The following is a 26,097-nucleotide window of genomic DNA, read 5'->3' as shown; positions in this document are numbered from 1 at the left end:
ATGACACCCTGGCGAATTGACGTTCTTGCTGAACGATCTCCACTTTTCACTCAATAAATTCAGCTTTGTGGAACACCTCAGAAATTTAAGTGCATTTATTTGCTTATTATTCGCCTCTCCATTAACTGATTAGTTCATTCTGGTCATTTAAGCCCGTCCTGTTAACTGAAATACCCCTTCACCAAGAACAACGGCATGATAATTCATCAACCTGATCTGAACTTTTAGTCAGGCAGAAACATGGCCAACATCTCGCGGAGCAAAAGTTGGGACGCTTGAATATAATTGACCATTTTCACCCATTCTGATAAGGAGTGGTCCGTACACATGTATTTAAGTTTACAACAAAACTGTTTATCTAATGAGTCTGGTTCGAAGATCTTTCTAATTCTGTGAAGAACTGCAACGTTTTGCTATGTTTCTGCTTCGGGGTCCTGCTGGTACGCGCAGTTCGCTTACTTGTCTGCTGGGCAGGAAGAGCTGGACAGTGGCGAAAACTAGTAACGGCGATAGGCGAATGTAAACAACAGGCATTTCTTACTTCAAATATGCGACAACACAGACTGACAAGCAGTGTTGGACCTGTAATACACGTGGCTTTTAAATGCTCTTTCAGGCAACACTCTCTTACTGTTGAACAGCAACCCTGACCCAGGCTGGCTTTTTAAAAAACAGTTAGCGCGTAAGTTAGCTAGTCAGCTAAACTAACCTAGCTAGCTATTGACAAACCACAGCAGCGACGCTTGCTCGCCAACTTTTCAAGCTTTTTGTTGCATAATGCACGTCGTAGAGCTAGACAAAGCAGTGGGCAGGCTGAGATTCGTGATGTGTCGTATGGCTTGATTTTAAACGCTGTGAAGGCCGCTTGGATACGCGAAATGTGCATCGATATATAACGCTACTGCTGTCAACGTAGCTAGCTCGTTAGCTTAGCTTAGCCCTAGTCTGAAGCAACATACTTGACCAAGTGTCGCTCTGCTAGTTAGCTAATGCCAGATAAAGTCACATATACAACACAAACCACATGTGCTGAGGAAAGAGTCTGTGTTTCGGTTACTGGGATATGTTTTGTGTCTGACTAACGTAGCTAGGTTAGTCAGCGAAGTAACTCGCTAGCATTCTAGCTCGTTAGCAAGCTAACGATAGTTTGTGTGGCAGCTATGCAAATAGCCTGCTAGCTAATTGATGTCATTTCCAAGTAATTGCTAGTTAACTGGCATGACATCAAGCAATACACTTGCTGGCAACCTAGGAACTACAGTTAGCTTTGTGGCTCATTCCGTCTTCATAAAATGCTAAAGATACTGTACATGTTGGCACGCCGTTAAAACTGCTTGCTAATATGGATCTACCTAAAAGAGTCGGTAGGTGAAGAAGGTGGACGAGGAAAATCTGATGGAAACGCTAAACCTTTCGGACAGAGAGCGATGAATAAACAATATTCAAATGGTAAGTAGACCAATTAGTGCAATGGTTATAATGATATATAACATAAGCCAAGATAAACATTTTGTAAACCGATGTTTAGCAATCCTGATGTGGTAGTACCTCTCCCCTACATAGTTTATTGCAAGGGTGGCGAACTGTACTCTTGGAGGGCCAGTGTTAGGCACAGTTTGGTGATAACCCTATTCAAACACACCAGATTAAACTCACCAGGTAATTGCCAGGGTAGTTGATGTGTTAAGAGCAGAGAAATCACAAAGCTGTTTTGGACATAGGCAGGTTGCCACCCCTGTTTTAGTGATTTCTTTTTTCTGACGTTAGCTGATGAGCTGAATCACGTGTGTTAAAGTAAGAAAAACAGTGGTACTTAAGAACCAGGATATCATTTATTGGATGTTGTTTCACATAAATATTTCTGTTTTGGCAGGTTTTTGAAAGATTTCAGTCATGGGTGACATGAAGACCCCTGATTTTGATGATCTCTTGGCTGCCTTTGACATCCCTGATGCTACTAGTTTGGATGCCAAAGAGGCCATCCAGGAGAGTCAGGATGAGGCAGAGGGCCACCTTAAGCACTCAGATCTGTGCATGGATGCTACAGTGTCAGTGCCTCACCCAGCGACTACTTCGGATGCTCCAGCCGTTAGTGTTATAGTGAAAAACACTAATCGCCAGGACTCCTATGAACCCCTTATGGAGAAAGATAGCTCACAGTTGGGACATCTGTTGCAAAATGGGTTCAGGAGTTCTTCTAGCTGCCTTGAAACACATCTTGTGGGTCACAGCAATTATACCTTATTGGATACATCACTTCTGAACAGGGACTGTTCGACTAGTTTCTTGGAAAAAATTCCTTTGGCCTACAAGACAGAAAAAGTTCTGCCTCTTTCAAAGTCAGTGCAGGACTTTAGTCCTGTGTCCAGCCCAGAGTCAGAAGAAATTCAAAGCAATACTATTAATAATCATCCACATCATGGAGATTCATATTTCCCAAATGACTCATTGTTTGCATCTGCAGAATCCTCTATATCCGACAATGATGGAAAATCAAAAGCATACAGCATGATGGACAAGTGCCATAAAACAGATCCCGGTTCTAAAACAGTGAATTGTCCCAGTGGTGATGCAATATTTGATATAGGTGGGAGTTCAGAGTGTAAAGAAGATCAAGTAGAAAAGAGATATGATCCAGTGACAATGGATGCTTGTACTGATGATGCTGGAACAAGTGCATACCCAACTCCGGAAACCAACCCTTCCTCTCCTCGCATGTTTGTCAAAACTCAGCCCTCCAAACTGTCTTCTTGTCTTGATGCATTGGTGGCTTTGAATGCGAAAAAAGATCTAAGTGAGCAAACAAGTCCAAGGGACTTGCCAGTGATTCGTAAAGAGACAATGAAGGTTAGTCCCAAAGTGGCCATATCACCCAGGAGTCCAAGAAGCCCTCTTGAAGTAGTAAAACGGTTAATTAAACAACCGGATAGCCCTATGAGTGTATGTAGTGACAGCAGTGGAAAAGCATCTCCTGCTTTGGTTGGTGGCTCACCTCCAGCCATACCAAGAGTCAGAATAAAGACAATCAAAACATCCTCTGGGCAAATTAAACGGACTGTTACTAGCATATTTCCAGATTCTGAAACCGAAGACCTCCAGTCACCTTTTGGATCATCTCCATCTCAGTCATCAGTTGAAGATACCTTCTCTAAAACAGTGGCTGTATGTCATTCCCATGAAATCATCAGTGAAGATATTTTTGAGAATGGAAAGCAGGAGTCCTCAAACATAGCTCTCTTGGGTCACGCATCAGCAAGTATTGAAGCGGTTAAAAGCTCAAAGAAATCCCAGTCGCCAAACAGTAACTGTGGATTGAAAAGGACTCTAAAAGCAAATAAGCAGAGGAAGTTATCTCCATCTCAAGCAGGTTACTCTACCAATCCAAATTACCTTCCCAAAGCATTACATTTAGCTAACCTAAATCTGGTCCCCCACAGTGTTGCTGCTTCAGTTACAGCAAGGTCCTCCACCCACAGGCAGGACCATTCCCAGCTGTCCTCTCCCACAGTATGCAGCAGTGTACCTTTAGTTCACCAAGTTCAGAAAACGTTAACAAACACACACGCCATTATTCCCAATACTGCTGCTGGAACTTTAAACAGACTGTTGAATTACTCTAACCCTGTGCCAACTTATGTGCCCAACTTAAGTCCACCACCTGACAGCAACATCAAGCTCCCAGCTCATGGCTACTGCTGCCTGGAGTGTGGCGATTCGTTTGGACTTGAGAAGAGCCTTGCTTTTCATTATAGTAGGAGGAGTGTTCACATTGAAGTGACCTGTGTACACTGTTCAAAAACCCTTGTGTTCTTCAACAGGTGTGCGCTCCTAGCACATGCTCGAGATCATAAGAATAAAGGCATGATGATGCAATGCTCACAGCTGTTCATGAAGCCTATTGCTGTCGATCAGATGTTGATGCCCTCCAAACCTGACAAGTCATCACAGATTACTCAAGGGAGAAGTACTGTGCACTCAACTAACAATCAAGCTGCAATGCCTCTCTATCCAGATAAAGATGTCCGATATGGACTCAAATGCCTGGAATGCAATAAGCAGATATCAGATTATGTGGCACTTGCAGGTCACTTTCAGAGGTCATCCACAGAATCTGAGGGTTTGGTAAGTAGAAGAGTTTTGATTTGAACATTCTGATATGATTTAGATTTCACTAAAATCGGTGGTTTTCTGTCCTGGTCCTGGAGTACCACAGTCCTACATGTTAAATAATGTGCGTGTGTGTTTATAATTAACCCACTAATTATTTTGCCTGCATTCTGCTCAAAAACTGACCAAAACTGATATGTGCCATCTGGCTAGTAAACTACAACCATTTCACCTCCATGTTTTATTTACCTCCCACATAAACCACATAATGGGTGCTGAAACCTGGTCCTACCACCCCACAGAGTTTAGCTCCAACCATAATCTGATCCAACAGGAGCATTTGAATTCTGTATTCTCCAGGACAAAGATTGGGCATTATGAACCACATGAACCTGCAGGTTTCTGATTCAGAAAACACTGGCCCAACTTACATTTGAAAGCAGCATAACCTAACTAGTTCAGCTAATAGAGGGGTTGTTTATTAGGCTATTATTTGCATTATATATGTTGGAAGCAGGAAAATTCTGAACTATGCAGAATAGTGCTATTCCAGGACCAAGATTGAAAACCACTAAGATGGTCCATGGCAGCTGTAAACATTTATTCCTAATTAATGTTGTAAGAAAGAGGTATTTATTTTTGTATTTGATGGTTTTTGTTCAAAACAGATGTGCAAGGTTTGTACAATGCTGCTCCCAAACAAGTGCAGCTACAGAGCCCACCAGCGGATCCATGCCCACAAATCCCCATTCTGCTGCCCTGAATGTGGGGCTCTCAGTCGTTCTGTGGACTTCCAGAAGCATGTGAAAGAGAACTGTCTACACTATGCACGGAAAGTTGCCTACTCGTAAGTAACCTGAACTGTAAGTAGCGTTCATTTATTCATAGCTACAAGGTTGATGCATTTTTAATTAAACTTTGGTACTTTTTTGTTTGTTTTTGTTCAAATTATTCTTTTTTAGGTGCCTGCATTGTGAGACACTTTTCATGTCACTTCCTCTCCTGAAGAGTCATATTGAGGAGAAACATTGTGAGGTCTTCTATAAGTGCACCATCTGTCCCGTTGCTTTCAAAACATCTGATGGCTGCCTCATACATGTGAAGAGTAAGCATATTGGCAGTGAACCTTCATATCAGTAAGTGGGTCTATCAGTTTCTGCCTTTCAGAACCCATCAGCATTATTGATTTCTTAATGGCCATACAGAAGAATTAAAATGTTATATCTCCTGTGCTTTTGCAGGTTGATCCACAAGTGCTCCTGTGAAACTGTTTTTAAGAAGAAACAGCTATTATATCAACATCTCCATCAGCGTACATGTATATTCAGGTGTCCTGATTGCACATCGTTCTTCATGCAAAAATTAGCCTTGGTGCAACACATCAAGGTTTGTAGTTTAACTGATGAAGTGTAAAGGTTTGCACTGTTTTGTCAGTGTAATGGCACTGAATGTCACTATAACCAAAACACTTATTTGGCTTTCTGCAGGGGATTCATGGAGATGTCTTCAGAGGTGAAACAGAAATATGTCCAAAGCTAGAAGCAGAACCAGCTTCACATAATCTGAATTCTGTGTCATCAAATCACCAGACAAAGCTAACCAAACCCAGTAATGGGGCTGTCAAGGAAGTTAGGGACTACTCAACTTCACGAAAGTCCAATAATGTGAAAAACACTGGCTGGACCTGTGGAGAGTGTCTTCTGTGGGTGCCAGACAGAGAGACTTATGTCAGTCATATGAAGACCAGCCATGGCAAGGTGAGGACTGTTTTTGTTGTTTAAGATAATTTGCATTAGTACCTAGACTTTCAGAAGCATTATTATTATTACTTTTATTTATTTGTTTGTTTATTCATTCTTGTAGTCAGTGAAGAGAAATCCTTGCCGGTTGTGTGAAAGGTCCTTCAATTCCTCCACAAGTCTGAGACGACACATTCGTAATGACCATGACAGGAAGAAGAAAGTTTATACTTGCTGGTAAGATGAATATCATCCTATAGAACAGTGAATCTATTAGAGAGGATATTGGATCTTTTTCTTATGTGCTGTAGCTTTTAGAGGCATTGAACACTTCAGACATATGGTTCTTATCATCGCCACTGCGGACAATTCTGACTCAGTTTCTCTAGAACAGAGCATTTTACATATTTAACCATGTTTTTTTTGTTTTTGAAAAATAATTGGAATTCCCCTTTAACAATATGCTTTTGTCTTAGCTGGCATATGGCTAGCCAGCTGTATTTTTTTAAATCATGTATCTCTTTTAAAGGTATTGTGCAAATGAGAGGATGACTTGCACTCAGCTCTCCATGTTAAAGAACCACCTCAGCTTGATGCATGGAATCAAGAATCCAGACTTCAGTCTCATGGCCAAGTTAGCCTCTCAAGAGGCTAGTAAGCACATGAGGCTGGTAAGCGCAAATGTCACGTATTTTCATTGGAATATAAGCTCCAATTGCTTGTTTCGTTTCAGTACTTGGAGACCCACATCCCAGATTTTTTTATACAGTGAGGTGGTGTGTATACTGACAAGTGTCCTGACGTGTTTTTAGAGTGGTTGTCCTGTGTTACTCCTAGGGGCCTAAGAGAGCTGCACTGAAGGACAGCAAGGATGTAGGAGATGGTGGGACATCACACTCTACTCCTGCCAAACGACTGAAGCCACTTTTCCGCTGCGCCAAATGTGGCCTCACCACTGAGGATCCAGTGCAGTTTCAAGTACACATACCTCAACACAAGTCGGATGCCGATACACCCCAGTGTCAGCACTGTGGCCTGTGTTTTACGTCGCAGCTGGCACTTAGCAGGCATCTCTACATTGTGCACAAGGTGAAGGAGTCTGAGGGGCAGGAGGATAACAAAGAGGACGTGTCACATTTTGAAGGCACCGAGATGCAGGGGGTGGGGGAGCCATCAATGAAACAACAGAGTAAAAAAAGTCAACATAGACTTCTTTCACCTGGAAAGACTGTCATGTGTACATCTGAACTTCAGACTGAAACAGGCAGCCAGACTCGGGCACTTGAGTCCTTGGAAAGTGATTGTCATTCTAGTGGCAAAGTTCAGACTTCAGGAACAAATGGAAGTTCCGTGGAAGAAGAAGAGTAATGAATCTGTTCAGTCGAGCTGCTATACATCGCACGTTTTCAGAGCGAATAACGGCTGGACAAGCTCTCCAAGAGTACAGTATATGCAGCAGACAAATGTAATATCAAAACACGTTGCCTTACAGTGAAATACATATTTATCTCAAGTCTTACTCAAGCTAAAAAAGTGTTTAGAGCAAGTAGTTAAAAATGCCACTGCATCATCGTATTCATGGAATAACGTAACACCATTCATGCAATTAATCTTGTCTCTTTTTTTTCCCCTATGCTTCTTTATGTCTTTGTCTCATTTATGTATGTGAATAATCATAATTTATTTCCATTTATCTTCAAATCATGATGGCAGTGTAATTTCATTTTTCTATGGAACAAAACATATGTGTATTTGGTACAGCCTGTCTTCATATCAAATGTATCTTTGGTACATTACTCCGCTGGCTTGTCCAAATGGAATGTTGTGTATGAACTTAATGTTGTTTTCAAAGATATGCTGGACAGTCATGCAGCACTTTGACCATTTACAGGGTCACCAAATATGTCATCAGGGCAAATCACAAAGGAAATGAGTACCTTTAAACAGCCATAGAAGGAATCCTAGGCGCTGCTTATGGTAGCTATAACCAATGCTGCTTCTGAACAATGGACATATTTGGTGATAAGTCTGGGATTTTTTTTTTCAGGTTGCAGTGAGCCTTTCACTGAGGGACTATGGATTTTTAACAGTGTTGCTACTGGAAATCAGTATTGTTGTTGGAGAACATGGTGTGCTTCAGAAAGGTATTCACGTAAACCCAGGTATCTGCACTCAGAGAAGATATATTTTCATATTCATTCCATTTACTAGTTTCACTAGCATTTATATTTAATGAGCCATTCTTACAATCAAATTTAGCACTTTTGTAAATGCATATATGGAGTAACAGGACTTGGTAATAACTTTAATATTTACTCAGATCTATGACATCAACTCTTGTGAAACAGTATGTTCAGCATATGTTAAATGTCGTTTTGGGCCTTCATAAATGTATTTTCAGATTATAGTTTGTCATTTATTTTATTTCTGATTGTGTCTGATTAAAACGCTACATCCCAGATGCCCTGTTTGCTGCCTGTTGATTAAAACCACGGTTCTCAAACTGGACTTCAAGCCTCCCATGTGCCTTACATCGTTGCTCGAGCCCAACTCCCAACGCAGGAATAGGGCAAAAATGTGCACTGCCAAGTTTGTGAGTCATTGTACTAAAGAATTGTACTATTTTCTATCAACAGGTCAGTTCTAATCAGCCCTATTTATTTCACATATTAGTATCTTAGTACACAACTTTAGGTGAGAGAATGAATAGTAAAATAAACGAAACTAGAAAATGCAGCAGAACAAGTTAAACTGAGCTGGCATGTTATTAGGAAGGAAGCAAAGAAAAATAAGGTAGATTTACCTATACAGTGAATAAGTGATGTAGAAAATTGGTGGTCAAAACAGAACCATGTAGAGGGCAGTTCCACTTTTTTTTTTCTGCAGGAATTAAAATGTTGCATTATAAAATAATTTATTCATTGGGATTTTCTTTGCAGTGATGTGATGGGAATTAGGGGTCTCGCTGTCAACACTGCAAATACACTGATCATATCTGCTGTCCAAAATAGCCAGAAAACCTACGTGTAACGTTGATCATGTAAAACTGTGACAAACCTGTAGAAAAAAAACTTTGGGCACTATGTTGCCTACAACGTTCTGCCATAAGTGTCTTTGTTTAAAGTCAAAATCTCAAAAAAAATCATAGAACAATCTCCCAGAGATCCATGTATGTGTAATCATTTCATGTGACATCCTTCTCTGAGGTGTGGTTCATAACAGAATCTTCACTTTTCAGGTTGATCTATAATGCAACATTTGCCATCAAACCACTCCGAAGGACTTTGGTTACATCTTGAGGATTTCGTTATACAGAAACCCTGTTCGTTGGAATTTCCCTAGCGCGCCCACAGACACACAAACTTTGTGATATGCTAGTTCCACGTTACTGAATTAAGAGAGTATGAGGCGCTGAGTTTGACTGAGTCAAATGCTCTTATTTTACCTCCACCACCCTTCAAAGCAGTTTCCTCCGGATGCTCCACCACAGGAAGTTCCTCGGTGTTCATTCGGCGGCGTTGAATCAATCGACTTTAGCATTTTTTTTGGTAGACTGTGAATAATTGACCGAATACGGAAACCTTTCCGCAAAAAATGATCTCTTTAGACTTTCTGGACGATGTTCGGCGGATGAATAAACGCCAGGTGCGTATGGAGCAGCTCGCTAGCAGCGATAGCGCTGAGCTTGGGTCTTGGAACACGTCATCTCAGTGTTTCAGCGCCTCAGTGGGCTGTTGTGCACAATTCCTAGATTAATTTTGTTGCTCCTTTCATTTTGGTTGCATGAAGTAGATTCATTTATTTAACAGCCGCTTCGTGAAGCCTGTCGAGGTTAGAGGTTGCAAAAGAGGAAGCAGACATGATAAACCTCGCGAGCAGTAACGGTTAACGCTAGCTAGCTAGCTAGCTACGTTAACTAGCTGTTTTCCGTACAACCAGAGCTCTTAGTAAAATGGTATGGCTTGGCGAAACAGGCCATACTTTAACGTTAAAGGTTGGTGTATATATCTACAGCTTTACAGTTTACCAGGGAACTTTATTTACCTTTATTACTGAACGGTCGGTGTGTCCCACTTCAAACTGAAGAGCATATGGTTAACGTCAACTTGACTGATCATCGTGTTGCTGACCGTCATGTCCCTTTTCAGCTGTATTACCAGGTGCTGAATTTTGGGATGATTGTATCTTCAGCCTTAATGATTTGGAAAGGCTTAATGGTCGTGACTGGAAGTGAAAGCCCAATTGTGGTTGTTCTCAGGTAAGGAGGTTTTAACGGCTTTGAATACTCAGGGTGATGATCAGACATGCCTAGTGTCAAATGCAGCATGCAAAGCATTAATTTTCTCTAGATAAAGCCAAATTAAGGCATCAGATCCCTGGGCACCTGTTTCGACCTTTTTATATCACAGGAGTGCAGGAGTACTGTAGATGTTAATGCATAAATTTTCTTTGTTGAAACTCAGCGGGAGCATGGAGCCTGCATTTTACAGAGGAGATCTCCTCTTCCTCACAAATCGTGTGGACGATCCAATAAGAGTGGGAGAAATCGTGGTGTTCAGGATTGAGGGAAGAGAGATCCCCATTGTGCACAGAGTGCTCAAAATTCATGAGAAGTAAGTAGACTTTTAGCCTTAAATGTTCACAGCAAAAGTGCACCAGCTGGAACCTCTCTATGTTCTCTAAAAAGGGCTCTAAATACAGTGCCCTCCACAAATACGGGCATCCCTGGTAAACATGAACAAAACAGGCTATAAAAAAATTAGTTATTGCTTACAGTTTTGATCTTTAATTCAAAATATTAACAAAAATCTAACATTTATTTAAAGTACAGTGATTTTAAAAAATGGCTGTATTTTAACATTTCTCTTATAATGCTTAGTTAAGAGTGTCAAAGGCCCTGAGACTTCTTTAGGTGGTATTTGATTGTGGTTTGGAAAGAACCTAATTAACGTCTGCAATTTCCCGTCTGTGATCCTTGCAGATTCTTTGTACACTCAATCATCCTCCTCACTGGCTGTGTTTACATACAAAGATTTTTGCCAATCCGATTGAATACAATCGGATTACAGATTCAGACTGAGGTGTTTATATGCTCACTCTGCTCAACAATCTGATGAAAATCTTCGTTTACATGCTCACTACTAGTAGTCCGATGCATGCGTGGAGCAGCGCTTAGAGTGAACGTTACCATGACGGCTTGAGTTATTAATGGCTTTTAAACTGATGTCAGGCTCAGAAAAACGTCCTTCACATGTACTTATAAAGGAAGACGTCGTGCTCTGAGACATATAAGCTGGACATCCATCCCACCACAGTCTTTTAAAGCTCAGAGTATAAACCTCGTCTCCTTTGCAGACCAGTTACTGCTCCGCCATGTTGAGTATGAAGCTTTCACTATGACGCGATGTACTTACACGTTCCGATGGGAGTGTAATTCAGGCGTTTACATGGCTATTATTCTTCTATTTAGAGGTTTACCCACCTCGTTCAATCGGATAGAAATTGTATTCCAATTTACCTCAATCGGATTAGTCTATTCGACATACATGGACATATTCTATTCCGATTGAGCTATTAGTTGGATTATTATTATCAGGCTGCATGTAAACTTGGCTACTGTGTCTGGGGTCAGTATAGACATATGTCCTCTTCCCAACAGACCCTTAACATGTTGAGTTGTTTTAAGCTACGCAGTTGTTGACTTGATAGTGGAAATGAGCGTTTTTGGCTGTTTATCCATTTCTTTTAGCTTTTCTGACTTGTGCAGCTCAGTAACCTTTTGTTGCACATCATTACTGTTATCTCTGGTCTTTTCCATAGTGATGGATGACTGAGGGAATTTCTTTTATCTCATATATAGTCCCCAGTGAAACAGGAAGTCGTGGCTGACCATTTACATGTTTCTAATCGCTCATGTGAACTTAAAACTATGAAGTATGAGTGTGAATATACTTCAGTTAAATTTCACTTTAAAGAATTTCTCAGGGTGCCAACAATTGTGACACACACAGATTCAAGTTTTTTTTTTTCTTCATGACAGTGTAGTTTTGTATAAATGTTTTTACTAATATTTTGAATAAAAGAACAAAAAAAAATCTGATTTTGCTCATGTTTACCAGGGGTGCCAATATTTGTGGAGGGCACTGCATGTGTTAAAGCAGGTTACATGGCATTCATGTCTGCACTCACATTCAAATTTCTCATATTTGGTGAAGTAAATTTTATTCTGATTCTGAAAACTTGGATCAAATTCCAGTTTTATCCTGTGCCATTTAGAGTGAATTCTGCCCAATGTTCAAAGTTCTTGTATAATTGATTCTTTAAGATGTAAACAAAGTCATTCTGAGTGGTTTCAGATTCAGAGTCATAAATGTCAGAATGCATTTGAATGAATGAGTCAGAAGAGCAGTGATGGGAACCAGTCAGCTTGAAGCATTGATCTCACAAAGTTACCACACAAAATGCGTCTAAATGTGCTGCCTGATGCCTGAGACATTGCTTTAATCTAGAGCTTTTGGCATAAATGTATTTTTAACACACAGATGGTGCAGAGCAGAAGTTTTAAGAGTACCCACAGATTTATTTCATATTTAGCATTACTTTACCCTTACCAAAATCCCAAATAAAATGGCTGTATTTGCTCACAGCCATTGTAAAGAAATCAAGAGCTACAATTAACCATTTAACATCAAACCACTTTGTTAGCCAAACAGTTAACCTCTTCACTCGATATTGTCCATCAATTAACTTAAAATTGCTGGAAATAACTTGAATGAATGAATGTATGAATTAATTATTATCTAAGGGAACTTTAATTGTACAATTATTCTTTTTAGAGAAAATGGAGATATAAAGTTCTTAACGAAAGGAGATAATAATTCTGTGGATGACAGAGGCCTATACAAGCGAGGACAGCACTGGTTGGAGAAGAAAGATGTGGTGGGCAGAGCCAGAGGGTAAGCTCAAGCTTAGCGCAGACACAGTCATCGCACATCATTCACTGTAATTTCAATTAATACAAATTGAGACTACAACCGGAAGATCATTACAGAGAAAGTAACATTTATTTCTGTAAGGTTAAAAATGCAGTAAAATGAGTACACTGAGAATATTTTCCTTAGTAGCCCAGCATTATCTGGATGTTCTGCTCTTTCCGGTTACAATAAATATGTTATCAGTTTGAAACTTCAGCTGAATCTAAACATCCATCTAATGCAGCATACGGCAGTAGCAGAAAAAAAGTTATGATTCTGGTATCGTTCAGCATTACTGCTCTCCATATCTAATTGGCTCTCATTATATACAGCTTTATGGAAATTAATCAGTGTTTTATGAGGCATTCATGATGTACCGTTCTTAATCTTTTTCCTTTCCAGGTTTGTGCCTTATATAGGAATTGTTACAATTTTGATGAACGACTACCCTAAGTTTAAGGTAGGCCCTCTCTGCATGATAAACAAAAACATGTTTCAGTAATAAGTGTATTATATCACTGTTGTTGGAAGAAAACCTTGTATCTCCAGTTTTGTCCTTTTTCAGTTTTTGACATAATTTGAAAATGCCTGTTACCCTTTACATTGTCTGTAAATTTCATGATGAATGGACTAAATTAAATGACCCAAAATGGCTTGGAAAAAGTCTGGTTCCACTGATATGTACATTAAAATTAAAAGTAGGTTTTTTTCCTTCTTCTATAAAGTTACCATTTTGGAGATACAGAGTTTTCTTCATACAAAAATATGTCCATCGAAAGCATATTTTAATGTTTCTTTCTTTTTTACCACAGTACGCTGTTCTATGTATGCTCGGACTCTTCGTTTTGGTACATAGAGAATGACACTCCTCCAGCCAAGGACATGACGAAACAAACCGCAGAGTGAAACCCTTTGGTGGGTCAGTTTTTGCTAGTGTTAAGTTTGCTTGTGAAAATCGTGCACTTGTTAGAGCAGGTCAAAGATATTTTTAATTCTGTAAAACCCAAATATCCAGAGAGGCGTACAGTTAACAGGACCGGTGATGTTTGTACTTGTTAATCTTGCTATGGCATACCAAACCAACTTTTTTTTTTTTTTTTTTTCTTTCCTGTTGATGTTCATGCACCACCTGTTCTAATCTCTCAAACCTGTTTCTAAAGTTCAGAATTTTGTATGGAATAAAAAAACATTAAATGAAATATTGGCTTCCTTTCTTTAATGTCAGTGGTTTAGTGCAGTGGTCACCAGCCCTGCTTTTGGAGATCCACATTTTTGGAGAGTATAGTACCAACCTGCCCCTTTCCTACACCTCCATTAAAGCAAATGATGTACCCAATCAAAGACTTTGGAAGACGTTACTTAGCTGGAGCAGAGTGTGGTTCAATCTAATTAAAAAATCCACAGGAAGGCAGATCTTTTGGGTCAGGTTTGGACACCACTGGTTTAATGGATATAAGAACAATTCTACAATAAAATTAGCATTTGTTTGCTTTAATAAAAAAAAAAAAGTTTCTCGCGATAATCTGAACTGGGTGTTTTCGACCGGGTGGTCCTATTTCAATTGGTGCAACATTTGTAGTCATTATGCTACCACTCTAGCGGCCGGAGAGACTCGCAGGCCAATCGCATGCGTTGTCAATATCACACGTGACGCTACTCAGCTAATCAGATCTGTGCATTACGATGAGCACTGAATTCGAGTGGAGGATGCACACACAGCTGAGGGACGAGGCGAGAAACGGCAGTCGGAGAAGAAAGTGAGTGAGAGGCAGGTTATTTCACATGGCGCGCTCTAAAATCGGAAACTGACAATAAATGTTGAAATATTACTGAATTGTATTTGATTTGACATTTAGTTTTTGACTGTATAAGATGTTCATATACCTACTAGGCTACTTCAGTAGACAGTACATGGCTCTAAATCATGATGCAGGTTACACGTTATGATGTTCCGGACCTTTTAGAGAAATTTTCTCTAACTGGACCTTACTGAATTTTAATTAAAGACCCCTAGTATATGAAATACGTGTATTTGTATGGGACCCCAGGTTCCTAATATCACCACTGTAAAGAAATCTGAAATTATGTTTGTTACTCTTCTTTATGAAGAGTACCAATAATGGTGGATGATGCTGTGTTACTGTGATGTATAATTTTTTAAACACCAAACCCACTGAAAAATCGACCTCCCTTAAAAGGATTATGACTGATCAGCAGTTCAGTGAGCATGGGCTAAGACCCCCCAAACCGCCTCTGTACCTTTTTTGCTGGCATTTGAGCAAGGAGCAGGTGTTGTTATTGATGATAAGTGTACCTACACCCCTGCACCCTAGTAAGGGTGTCCTTTGAGCATCAAGAGAAAATGATGCAGGAAAAAACGTATCACATTATATACACATCCAGAAACTGAGATTTAAGTCTTTGGAGCTCGTCCCTCCTGTTCAGGGGGAACCACTGATGTAGCTGAATGTGTACTTTTCAGTCTCCTGATGCCTGAGGAAGACTGCAGCTGAAATGTGCTTCACCCCATTTGGAATGAAAGTGACATACATAATATTGAGACCAAGCATTATATGGAACTGATTATTATTTTCAAGTGTGACCTCACTGTCTAACCATCTTTTGTGTCAGTTGAAACATTTTACATGGACTTCTCTCCCACCAAAAGCATTTGTAATTTAGACTAATAAAGCACATCTTATACAATATCAGGCTTTAAAGTGGCATTGCACCTTTAAAGTCTGATTGATTTACATATAAAAACATTTGAATGCCAAATAAATGGCTTTATTTGCATTGCTGGCATTGAGACTCCTGGATCTCTACCACAGTAAAGAAATAAAAAGCATCAATTAATATCATAACACTTGGAATGTCTCAATGTTTTTATTCTGAAAGACTGAATTATGTAGAAAAAAATCGTGAAATTCCTTTTAGAAGACTATTATACATTAAGTCACTGATATTCAGTTTGGCACATTGTATGCTTATCATTTTATTTACTTTGTAGTCGAATGTTTTTACTCACTTTATGATTCATCTTCTTTTCTTCTAGCTCAATGAGAAAAACCTGTGAGTCTACAAAGAACTCAACAAGATGGACATTAATAGCATGGACATCTAAATAACCATGAACCATGCTATGGAATTCAGTTTTACGTTACTAATTGTGTATGTTTATTCATTGTTTTCACATTTCACATTTAATGGTACATTCCTTTGGGCAAAGGACCAGAATGAGGCTCTGGTGTCTACAGTGGCTGTGAATGAATTTGTATCAGAGAGGTGGTGAAATAGCTGAGCAGAGTGAGCTCAGCATAGCCCTCCCTACTGCGCTCCTATAAATATCCACCAGCTCATCCCCAGCAAACAAAACTGTGCCTTAAAGACAGGACAGAAGCAAGGAACATCACCCAGCATTCACTTATACCTGCTTGGACATTAGACTGGAGATGGCTGTGAGATCCTTAGGTGGAATCTGCAAACTTGGACTACTCTTGTTCTCCTTGGTCATGCTGTCCTACTTACCTATAAGTACATCAGTCAGTCTCGATTTAACTGAGCTGAGAAACAAAGTTTCCAAAATCAAAGTAAATCCACGAGGGAATCTTTGGGCAACAGGTAGGCTTTGTAACTAATTTAAAGATTTTAGCTTGTGTTAGCAAAAAGGGGGATGGTAATATTAATCTGTATTGTCTGAGTTATTTGTATTCTGTATTAGTATCTACTTTTGTTCTTTATCTTTGTTCTCCATTAGTATTTGTATGAGCATTTCCAATGGAAATACTCATATATATACTATTTGTATGAGTTTCATGGAAACCGCCAGCAATTTTGCACATTTTTGCCACATAGACTACCATATAGCCATGAATCACTTGGATGAATTATGCAATCACCTCTTTATCTTTCATTTGTTCTCCTTTCCTAGGACATTTTATGGGTAGGAAGAGTATTCCGGACGGCTGTGTAGATTTGTCCGAGCTGAAACAGGAACAGAGAGCCATGCAGCATCCCCAACAGAGGACAGATCCTATCAACCAGGTCAATTCAGCTGATTTATCCACACTAAATGCTCCTTATTGTAAATCAGATCTCAGTTTGACTATTGTCTGCAGCTGTTCGGTGAACTTACTGTGCATTTAAAAGATGTATTAACAGTGTTATTCTTGTCTTCTGTTTTTTTTTCTGCTTTCAGAACACGGACTTCCTGGTAAAGCTTTTGAAAAGTTACTTTGAAGAAAGGAAACGATAAGATTGCCATAACATTTTCACTGATAATATGGACATTTGTGCTAACATACAGCAGCAGATTTCCCAGAGCTACCCACGACTTCCATTTCACGATTGTCTGAATAAGGAGCTGGGATTCACCTAACATTCTGTGCTGCTTATTCATAACTAATATACCAGCAAGACATATTTTGATAGCATACGTGTGATACATTTTACAATAACCTCCAAATATTAAAAGAAGATCAATTAAAAATGATTTTTTTTGTTGTGTTAATTCACTCAAAAGGTGATGAAATGGTTCGTAAGCTACTATAATGGTCTCTTTCAACAAGAGACATAATGTGGATGCTCATACTGTTCAAATGAGAAGTCTGGAGTTGAACATACGTACTACAATGGATATGTGTGACAAAATATATGACATTTATTAAATAGTATGAGATCTACTGTAAAGAAATGTACTAATAACTTGTTGTTTTAATCTGTGCACTGTTTCAATTAGACATTAAATTCAGTGCCGTAAAAGGCAAAAACCTTCATTTATCAATAGAGAAATCATCTTGCCCCAGTGCTGTTATCAAGCTGTGACCATACAGCTGTTTCAGGTGTTGCAAGCCAGCTGATCCACTTACTTAGATCCACATGTCCACAGTCACTTTATGGCATGAGCTGTGTAGAATGCAATTTAGCTTAACTGAATGATGAACTTCAGAGATCAGGAACAACATAGGCAGGCATAAAGCAGCAAACATATACAGCACATCACTCTCACAGATTGGATATACATACATCTGACTGTTATAAGCCGTGGAGTCTCAGCTGAATTAACTGAGTAGATTTCTTACAAACATGCACCATAAAACCCGTTTTACTTAATTATCTGCATACTACGGATACACTTGTAGTTCAAACATGTATATTACGTGATATGTGGTTGTAGCATAATAAGGGTAGTACAGTCATTCAATACAATTTAAGAGCTTTCATAGAGAGAGATGGAAAACATCAATAATTGATCAAAATAATTAATAAAGTATAAAATAATTGAGTAAAAAACAGATTAAAATAAAAAAGAAAATGAAATGAGAAAATACGCTTTTAGATTTTTCTAACAGTTTTTGTTGATGTGCGCGCGCCCCCTGCTGCTCCAATGAGAAGAGTGATGTGTGACGCAATCGGTATGTAACCAATAAAAAACAGCACGAGCGTGATCACATCCTGGCCGTTTTCTTAACTGATCTCAGATCTGCGACAAAAAGCCGGTCCGTACTGAGCATGCGCTCACGAGTCAAACGCGTTTCCTAAACACACAGATTATTTTATCCCAAAATGCCCCTAATTTTAATGTGCGGCTACCCCTGCAGTGGGAAAAGCCGACGTGCGCACGAATTAAGAGATCACTTCACTGAAAACACGGACCGTAAGGTTCACACTGTGGGAGACGAAGAGCTCGAAGTGGACAGGAACTCCGTATATGCAGGTGAGAACAAGCTGCTGCTAAAGCCGCTAACAAATGTGAGTTTACGAGATTTTCTGCTTTTAAAAGATTAAGACGGACCACAGGCTACAGACCATTACCCCACTAGTCTTTATTTTAAGATATTTGGAGCTTTGAAATGAGTTGACGCGAAAAGCTTGGACGTAAAATGTTACATGAAGTGAGACGGAGGTGGAGAAAAACCCCAGGCGGCCCTAAGCCCCTGACTCCTTGCCCTTAGACTGCACAAATGTCCCCTTGATCGACGTGTATGAAAGTCATTTATTTGGCCATTCTTTAAGACTCATTTCAGCGAAGCTCAGCCTCACCGCGAAAATAGAGAAGCTCGAGTTCCAAGCGCTGTATCGCTCTTGGGCGCCCCCTGTGGTGCAGTACCGAGTATACAGAGACTTTAGATACTAGGTCAGACTTTTGATATACTGCTGCTAGAATCAGAGAAAGCAAAGCTCTTCTTTTCGCTTTAACCGTGTATACTGCTAATTGGTGTTCACATCAGTGTTTAGGCAGTAAACCTAGTTTCTATAAGCTTCTATAGGAAAAACGCATTTGATTACTGCATATTACACATGATTATACTGTCTTTTAAGTCTCTAAACATTCCTTTAATATGATGTAAATTAAATTTAATTCACGTTCATTTTGCCTTTTTCTGTTTGTGCCCTGACCTCTAAAATGTCTGTGCACCAGCTTGATGTGAAATATCTTCTTTTGCTTAGGCCTCTGAGACCCTCTATTGAAAAAGCAACTGTTTAATGTTTAAAGCTCTGTTTATACCTTATTCTGACTAAATGTCACTAAAATACACATCCTAATAGTCCACTCTCTAAACATCATTTGTAGAAGAACATTACTAATATAAACGTATCTCCTGTCGGCACGTTTGCTTTGTGTAAATATTGAGCTGCACCCCCCTGTATATAATACAGAAATTTGAGGTGGTTTTTGTGAATATTGTAAAAATGCAACTTTTCCATCACTTTTTAACATTTATTATTTCACACAATGGCCCTGTTTACTCCATTGTATTCAGTGAATTCAACTCCAGTGGATCCCTGCTATGCAAATTTTCAACTATTCCCAACCCCAGTGCACCTGACTGAGCTCCTCATGCAATTATCGAACTCTTTTAAGAGCTGGATCAGCTGTTTTTGAGGCAGGGAGTACATGAGAGTGCATATGACATAAGACATTGAGGTGCTAGCGGCTTATTGATTGAGGCCTGCAATAAGTAGGCAAAATGATCAGTGTCACTGCTTACAGGTTGGAAATTGGTGGCTAAAAACTGGTACATACATAAAGCTTGTTAGAATGCTGTTTACGTTAATGCCCATCTAATGAGATTTTCTTTCGCCATAGATTCTCAGAGTGAGAAGAATTTGCGAGGTGCTTTGCGATCTGAGGTTGAGAGGTCAGTGCATAATGACATGTAATTGTAACATAACGACCTAATATCTGAGTTTCCACTGTGAACAGTTTTTGTAATGCTGCTCTGTAATCTTCATATCTGATCTGATGTCCTCTGAAAACAGAAAACTCAACAAAGAGGATATTGTAATTCTGGATTCCTTGAATTACATTAAAGGTACATTTTTGTCTGTTGTCTTGTTAAATGTTCATGTTCTTGTTTAGACTGGAATTCATTACTTTGAAGACGTCATGTCAATTCTGTTCAGTTAGTCTGTAAGATACATGTTTCTCGGACAGAAAAAATGCTGTCCAGAGTAATAATTTTGAGCAGCACTTGGGCGTTTGACCAGTTTATTCAAAATGCCGTCCTGCTTACTGTTCTACTGTAAAAGCTTTCACGTTACTGGAACTGCATTTGCAATGAATTTTATGCCATTTTAAGCACCAACTTTCCGTTACGGGGCACTTATCACTTTTTGCCTTCTTGTCTATCATAATTATTACAATGACAAAAGTAATTCACTTTACATGGTTAACAAATAAGCGAACACCGTGCACAATTTTCAAGCCATCATTCAATAAATGTCAATAAATGATTAGCCTTGGCCTCAGTAGTATTCTAGCAGCTCTGCCCACCACAGAACATGTGTGATTCTTGTTAACTATAGAACAGATACACATTAAAAGTAATAAAATCTGACAAAGTGAAGTGACGCAACCGTTGAAGGGACCGAAAGGCAAAATGAAACCTGCACTCTGGTGTCTGGATCTGTAGCCTGATAGGCTACCCTAACATTAGCTTAGCAAGCAGCTGGAGACCCAAACAGTGCCACCCATCACAGCACAGGCTTGATTCTGAAAAGTTTTGCTCTGTTGACACAAATTTAGAAGATATTGTTTGAGAGAGCAAAAGTAGAGTGACTGTGAGCTCAAATTGAAGACATTCTGTAGTATTTGGAAGAGAGCTCAGTTAGCAGGCTAAATGTGCCACGCCACAGCACAGACTCAGTTGTAGCTAACTAATGCTAAAATGACACCCGTTTAGAGGATATAAGTGCAATGTCGAGTGACTGGTGTTGGGGTGAAAGCGGAAATCGGACATGTTCTGTTATGTGTGCAGGGAATGTGTGGTTCTGATGTGTGTAGCTCTTTGCCATGACTGAGCTGCTGTCCTGCTTTTTTTCTGGTTCTGATTTCCAACATTTTTCTATTAGTGCCTCCTGTCTGTGAGCTCCCATATTACCAATATAAATGGGTGGAATGTGTTTTTATCCATTGATACAAGGAGTACAAATTTGACGTGCCATTTTTATCATTTTTACATACCATATACTGTATCTGTATACGCTATTAATCAACCTTAGTTTATGGTACATGGAACTCCCTTTGTTTTCCTTTTTTGTCTCTTGTAAGGGCTTTTAAATAATGATTGTATATTAATCATATTTAATCTAAACTGAGATTCTTCAATAAAAATATAATTAAAAAAAAAAGCTGTCACATTAGTTCTGTAGAATTTAATTAGCTTTGTTTTCCAGGTTACAGATATGAGCTGTTTTGTCTGATTAAACATGCACAGACACCACACTGTTTGGTACGTAACATCTTAATATTTAAAAGCTAAGTGAAAACCATTGAGATACCCAACAATTGTGCAGAACTAAATATATAAACATTCTGTACGCCCATTGTTGCTCTTTATACAGGTCTATTGTTTAACGTCAGCTGATTTGAGCTCAGAGTGGAATAAGGAAAGAAAGGAAGGTTGCCAGTATTCCCAGGAAATGTAAGTATGGATTTATCTTCTTGTAGCCTGTTTCACTGTACAATAATGAGATTTAGGATCCTGAAAGACATATATTCTGTTTGGATATGATTATGAGGTTCTTAGTATGTACTGAAGTTATTCTTTCGCCTGCTAACTGGAATGTCTTGTGGAATGGCTGTAATGCCGTCTCAAGAATGGTCTTTACCCCCTCTCTGTGACTGACGTGTTTTACGAATTCTAAGAAGTTTCAAGAAATTCTTACAGTTACTATGAATGTTTGCATTAATGGTCTGTTTAATCCAGAAAGTTCTGTAAAGGACTTCCTTTGTTTCCTTATGCTGTTGTAGCCTGGATGCCCTCATTTTGAGATTTGAAGCCCCTGATTCAAGAAATAGATGGGACAGTCCACTCTTTACCATTCAAAAAGATGACGCTCTTCCATTTGAAGCCATCTCGGATGCCATTTTCAAAAGGAAAGCACCCCCCCCTAACCAGTCCACACAAAGTGTAAGTCCCCTGTTTTGAGCTTCGATATGCCATGCTGTGAAAATGATTTCTTTTAGTGTTGCATATTTGTCACAGTGAGGGGTTTCGGGTCTTGAGACAACATGTAATATTAAGTGAACCTGAGTAATTTCCAATTCTGCAGAGAGGGAAATTCTGCAATTTCCTTCCGGGATCAGTAAAGTATTCTGATTCTGATAAACACTTAAAACTTATTGTGTCTTAACACAACTATGGTTTCATTTGTTTAAGGAACAAAGTTATACAACACATGAAACACCTGTGTGAAAAGTAACTCTCTGCTTAGTTACTCAAGCAACAAAGGAACCAAATATGATTGATAATTTTGTGAGTTTCTGTTGGTTGAACACAGTAAGACATGAATGCAGCCAGCCCTATTAAATGTAAATCTCGCTCATATTGATGTTTATCATGACAGTGCCACATTTGAAGTCATTGAGCTCTTCATTACGACCCAGAGTTTGAATTATTGGTCAAATCTAAACATTGTCTGATGCCAGTAATTGTTTAATTTTATTATCTGGTGATTCTGATATGATTCTGATATCATTCTGCATCCTTAATTTAAAGATCTGAAAGTGTTCACTATGACAAACATGCAATAATGGGCATCAGGATGGGCAGAATTTTTCAGTGCTCTGTATAGATACTATTACGTGTGTGCATGATGGCACCTAAAGATCAATGATAGAAATTTTTTCTTTTTTTTTTTTTTCCTTCATTTCAGCAACCCCTGTCCTCTACCAACTTTTTATATGAATTGGACAAAGTAACTCAGGATATCTTAATGGTATGGTTTTCTTTTCTGTGTTAAAACGTCAATATTGCCTCAGGCATCCAGATTTGTTCACCCTCATTTCATTATCTTAAGGTGTTGCAACTTTTTTTTTTTTTTTGTGGCCTCCTAGGCTGTTCTTGACTCACAGAAGACCAGTGTCCCTGGGGACTTCATTGCGATACCAGGAGCTACAGAAAGGATATCCTTTTGTCGCACATTTTGCATTCCTGTATTTACTCTGTGCTCTGTGTTAAGGCTCTCACTGAAGAATAAAATAGTGCTGTTCTCTCTACTTGTACATCTGTAGTCTGTGTGCTTATGCATTTCAGATTCCACAGATATACTTGATTACAGGGCTGAAGGATTGTTTTATTATAAGTTTAAATTGTAGCGTATATTATCGACAATGTAGTTTGGGGAAATTTTACCTGATTGCACAGAGATTATCAGCTGTCTGTAGGAAAGTTAGACCACTCAGATGACAGCATGACCACAATTAACTGTCAATCTGGCACACTACATTCAGCTTTCAAGCCAGACAAAAGTGGTTTTACTGGTCTTTGTGGCCAGAATAACAGCCCTTTGCTCCCTTGCATAAAACATCTTGAATGTTTTAAATTAAATGCTTAACGGATAATTCTAAAGAGTTTATGTTTACATTCTGCAAATGTCAAAACCTTATTACTAATTATCGATTTTTTTTTTCACTTTTAACTTATAAACTTGTAATAATTTATAACAGTTCTAAATTTTAAATGATGCAAGTTAAAAGATTTCATGCAGCTCATCCAAGTTAAAAGGTAAAAATCACTTGTTTGTTTATGCGAATGACCTTTAAATTAAAGGGGAAAAAAAACAAAAACACAATTTAACACTCACAATATTGGTCAGTAAGAACACAAGCAGATATTTTCCCCAAATTGTTCAGCCCTGAATGACCAGGCAACAAAGATTGAGAGAGCCAGCTAATTCACACATGAAACGTTTACCTTATTATCCACAATAAGGGCAGATGCTGGAAGCAAAAGACTCCTTATTTGTTATTTCGCAGTCATCACACCTTTAATGCCAATTGCAGCTGTGATGTAAAGATGAGCATGCCGATTGCCTGGAATGAATATGCGGCCTTCAAAGAACGCCATTTAATTTTGAGACTTCCAGCATACTGACCATCCTAAATAGCTTTGGCCTTCAGTAGCCATAGGAATTTAAGCTTCCCAGAAATGAATTTAAACTCCTTTGTTGTCCTTCCATCAGACGGCTTTGAATCTTCTAAGGAAGGAATAACGGCAGTATAACGATTTTTTGTATATATATATATATATATATATATATATATATATATATATATATATATATATATATATATATATATAATGCTGTCCACCAAACAATGAGCTATAATTGCATTCCATGAAATGTTTGACCACAGAGCATTGGGTGTAAATGTACTCAGATTTGTGTTTAAACTTGCTTTTCTCTGGGGTTTTGAATGTTCTCTGCGTAGTGAATAGTCTTCTTGAACACGCTGCATAACTTAATTTCCTCAACCACTCCAATACATAGAACTCACGAGAAGTCTTAACATGGCTGAACTGAGGAAGCTTCGACGGCAGTTCATCAGCTACACTAAGATGCATCCAACAGAGAACATTGGGCAGATAGCCAATATGTTTGTGCAGTACCTCAACAAGAGTATGCACTGATAACTGCAGTTCAACTGATTAGTGCCTATGGTGCTTGTTCTTTTGCGGTATTTTAATAGCCTTCCATTTTTAAGTTATAAGAGCTTTACTTAGTGTTTATATATTTTGTTGGTTTTTAAAGTGTTGCGTTGCAGAATTTTGAGCATCTTCAGTCTAATAAAGCTCATTTGGTTCATTTTTTTGGATTTTCTGGCTTATCTGTTCATATTCAGAGGAATTTAAGTTGTTTTAGAGAGGTAAATTAACCTTATTATTAAATTAAAATTATCTTTTCATGGGGCTCAAAATCCATGTCAGCGCCCCTGTGAGGAGGTGCTGTAATTTAAGTGATTATGATATGATTTTAATCCAGTACATGTACTGGATTGTACTCTGTATTGATCAACTGATTTGGAGTGACAGGTCTTCTGACCATGTGGCTACACATACTCTGAGAGCTGTGATCTGTCTTGAACATGGTGGAGCAGTTTGTACTGAGTGTAATATTGTGAGAGAGGATTGCACTGACATGTCCACCTTTATGAACAACGTTGGTCATGTTTATTAATGCAACATGCACAAAGAGTCCTGTGCCTACCTTTGTGAATATATGTATATTTTGGAAACTGAAACATTTAGGTAAAAATTAGTCAAGCTACTAACGCTAACTAGGTGCAGCTGTTTAAATCAGTGAGTGCGTGTATATGCACTCAGTAATGCGATTATTTTGGATTTCTGCAGTTATCTGAATATTTATATGGTTAGGTACTCTGCATACTCCTGTTTCTTAGATTGGAGTAAGGTCTAGAAATCTGATTAAGAGCCGGATATTAGCTCAGTAATAAGATTTCTCATCCATCATCGTTGACCACTAGTCCAAACAGGGTCGCGGTTAAGATTTCTCAGTGCATGTAAATTCTTACTCAGATTTCTTTTGGACTTCTCAGTCTGCATGTGCGCAAAAACAGGTGGTGGTACAGGAAATAAGCTAGCAGTGTTGCTGCAAGATGGCAGCAAAACGCTTCTGGACCAACGCTGAATCAAACTACATGATTCTATGTGAATTATTATGACACAAGTTAAAATAATTACTTATTATTTAATAATTGTATTTTTTACTGTTTTTAAAAGCTTTCATGGTTATTTTATTGCAATCATTATTCAAAGCTTTCAAATACCAGACTTGCAAAATTGCCATTATAGAGATAAAGAGTTTGCTCATATAAAAACTTTAACAACCAGTAGTCTGACATATCCCCTTTCCCCTTTCCAGTCTTGTCTCAGTTCTTTTCCCTTTCAGTTATCTTTGGTTTGCTTATCACTGATTGAGGGCAGGTTGTGATCTCTGTACAGATGCTTTGTGAAATCACTACTTCAAGA

The 26,097-nt window shown here is 38.8% G+C and overlaps 4 protein-coding genes across 6 annotated transcripts; all 4 read left to right on the top strand.

Moving 5' to 3' along the window:
- Nucleotides 1-316: 316 nt before the first annotated feature.
- On the top strand, nt 317-8,307 carry znf592 (zinc finger protein 592). Its single transcript, XM_017711130.2, has 9 exons — nt 317-1,449; nt 1,874-4,122; nt 4,776-4,954; nt 5,070-5,243; nt 5,349-5,493; nt 5,595-5,864; nt 5,971-6,083; nt 6,376-6,517; nt 6,684-8,307. The coding sequence occupies exons 2-9, from the start codon at nt 1,894-1,896 to the stop codon at nt 7,212-7,214; spliced, it is 3,783 nt and encodes a 1,260-aa protein (XP_017566619.1). The 5' UTR covers nt 317-1,449; nt 1,874-1,893; the 3' UTR covers nt 7,215-8,307.
- Nucleotides 8,308-9,301: 994 nt separating this feature from the next.
- sec11a (SEC11 homolog A, signal peptidase complex subunit) lies at nt 9,302-14,019 on the top strand. Of its 2 annotated transcripts, none has more exons than XM_017711131.2 (6): nt 9,302-9,491; nt 9,995-10,104; nt 10,310-10,459; nt 12,683-12,802; nt 13,223-13,280; nt 13,633-14,019. In XM_017711131.2, exons 1-6 carry the CDS (start codon nt 9,441-9,443, stop codon nt 13,681-13,683), a joined length of 540 nt encoding a protein of 179 aa, XP_017566620.1. In that variant the 5' UTR covers nt 9,302-9,440; the 3' UTR covers nt 13,684-14,019. The 2 variants fall into 2 exon arrangements, with proteins under 2 accessions (XP_017566620.1, XP_037395750.1); XM_037539853.1 differs by lacking the exon at nt 9,302-9,491 and adding an exon at nt 9,550-9,840.
- Nucleotides 14,020-15,788: 1,769 nt separating this feature from the next.
- On the top strand, nt 15,789-17,312 carry nmba (neuromedin Ba). Its single transcript, XM_017711096.2, has 3 exons — nt 15,789-16,441; nt 16,752-16,864; nt 17,019-17,312. Exons 1-3 carry the CDS (start codon nt 16,273-16,275, stop codon nt 17,073-17,075), a joined length of 339 nt encoding a protein of 112 aa, XP_017566585.1. The 5' UTR covers nt 15,789-16,272; the 3' UTR covers nt 17,076-17,312.
- A 980-nt stretch (nt 17,313-18,292) lies between these two features.
- kti12 (KTI12 chromatin associated homolog) lies at nt 18,293-24,916 on the top strand. Of its 2 annotated transcripts, XM_017711134.2 has the most exons (9): nt 18,293-18,536; nt 19,911-19,962; nt 20,084-20,136; nt 21,500-21,555; nt 21,668-21,747; nt 22,077-22,236; nt 22,982-23,044; nt 23,163-23,231; nt 24,595-24,916. In XM_017711134.2, exons 1-9 carry the CDS (start codon nt 18,386-18,388, stop codon nt 24,736-24,738), a joined length of 828 nt encoding a protein of 275 aa, XP_017566623.1. In that variant the 5' UTR covers nt 18,293-18,385; the 3' UTR covers nt 24,739-24,916. The 2 variants fall into 2 exon arrangements, with proteins under 2 accessions (XP_017566623.1, XP_017566624.1); XM_017711135.2 differs by lacking the exons at nt 19,911-19,962; nt 20,084-20,136.
- Nucleotides 24,917-26,097: the final 1,181 nt, after the last annotated feature.

Source organism: Pygocentrus nattereri, chromosome 7 (assembly GCF_015220715.1).
Source record: "Pygocentrus nattereri isolate fPygNat1 chromosome 7, fPygNat1.pri, whole genome shotgun sequence".
In the NCBI taxonomy this organism is placed as follows: domain Eukaryota; kingdom Metazoa; phylum Chordata; class Actinopteri; order Characiformes; family Serrasalmidae; genus Pygocentrus; species Pygocentrus nattereri.
Note: the sequence above shows the minus strand (reverse complement) of the source record. Positions and strands in the feature narration are given on the sequence as shown.

Coding starts and splice junctions, on each gene's coding strand:
- znf592 (XM_017711130.2), top strand. CDS start 1,894: ATGGGTGACATGAAGACCCCTGATTTTGATGATCTCTTGGCTGCCTTT. Junction 6,084..6,375: donor AAGAAAGTTTATACTTGCTG/GTAAGATGAATA, acceptor TCTCTTTTAAAG/GTATTGTGCAAATGAGAGGA. Junction 6,518..6,683: donor CTAGTAAGCACATGAGGCTG/GTAAGCGCAAAT, acceptor TGTTACTCCTAG/GGGCCTAAGAGAGCTGCACT.
- sec11a (XM_017711131.2), top strand. CDS start 9,441: ATGATCTCTTTAGACTTTCTGGACGATGTTCGGCGGATGAATAAACGC. Junction 10,460..12,682: donor GTGCTCAAAATTCATGAGAA/GTAAGTAGACTT, acceptor TATTCTTTTTAG/AGAAAATGGAGATATAAAGT. Junction 13,281..13,632: donor ACGACTACCCTAAGTTTAAG/GTAGGCCCTCTC, acceptor TTTTTACCACAG/TACGCTGTTCTATGTATGCT.
- nmba (XM_017711096.2), top strand. CDS start 16,273: ATGGCTGTGAGATCCTTAGGTGGAATCTGCAAACTTGGACTACTCTTG. Junction 16,442..16,751: donor AGGGAATCTTTGGGCAACAG/GTAGGCTTTGTA, acceptor CTCCTTTCCTAG/GACATTTTATGGGTAGGAAG. Junction 16,865..17,018: donor GGACAGATCCTATCAACCAG/GTCAATTCAGCT, acceptor TTCTGCTTTCAG/AACACGGACTTCCTGGTAAA.
- kti12 (XM_017711134.2), top strand. CDS start 18,386: ATGCCCCTAATTTTAATGTGCGGCTACCCCTGCAGTGGGAAAAGCCGA. Junction 21,556..21,667: donor CACAGACACCACACTGTTTG/GTACGTAACATC, acceptor CTCTTTATACAG/GTCTATTGTTTAACGTCAGC. Junction 23,045..23,162: donor TAACTCAGGATATCTTAATG/GTATGGTTTTCT, acceptor GTGGCCTCCTAG/GCTGTTCTTGACTCACAGAA.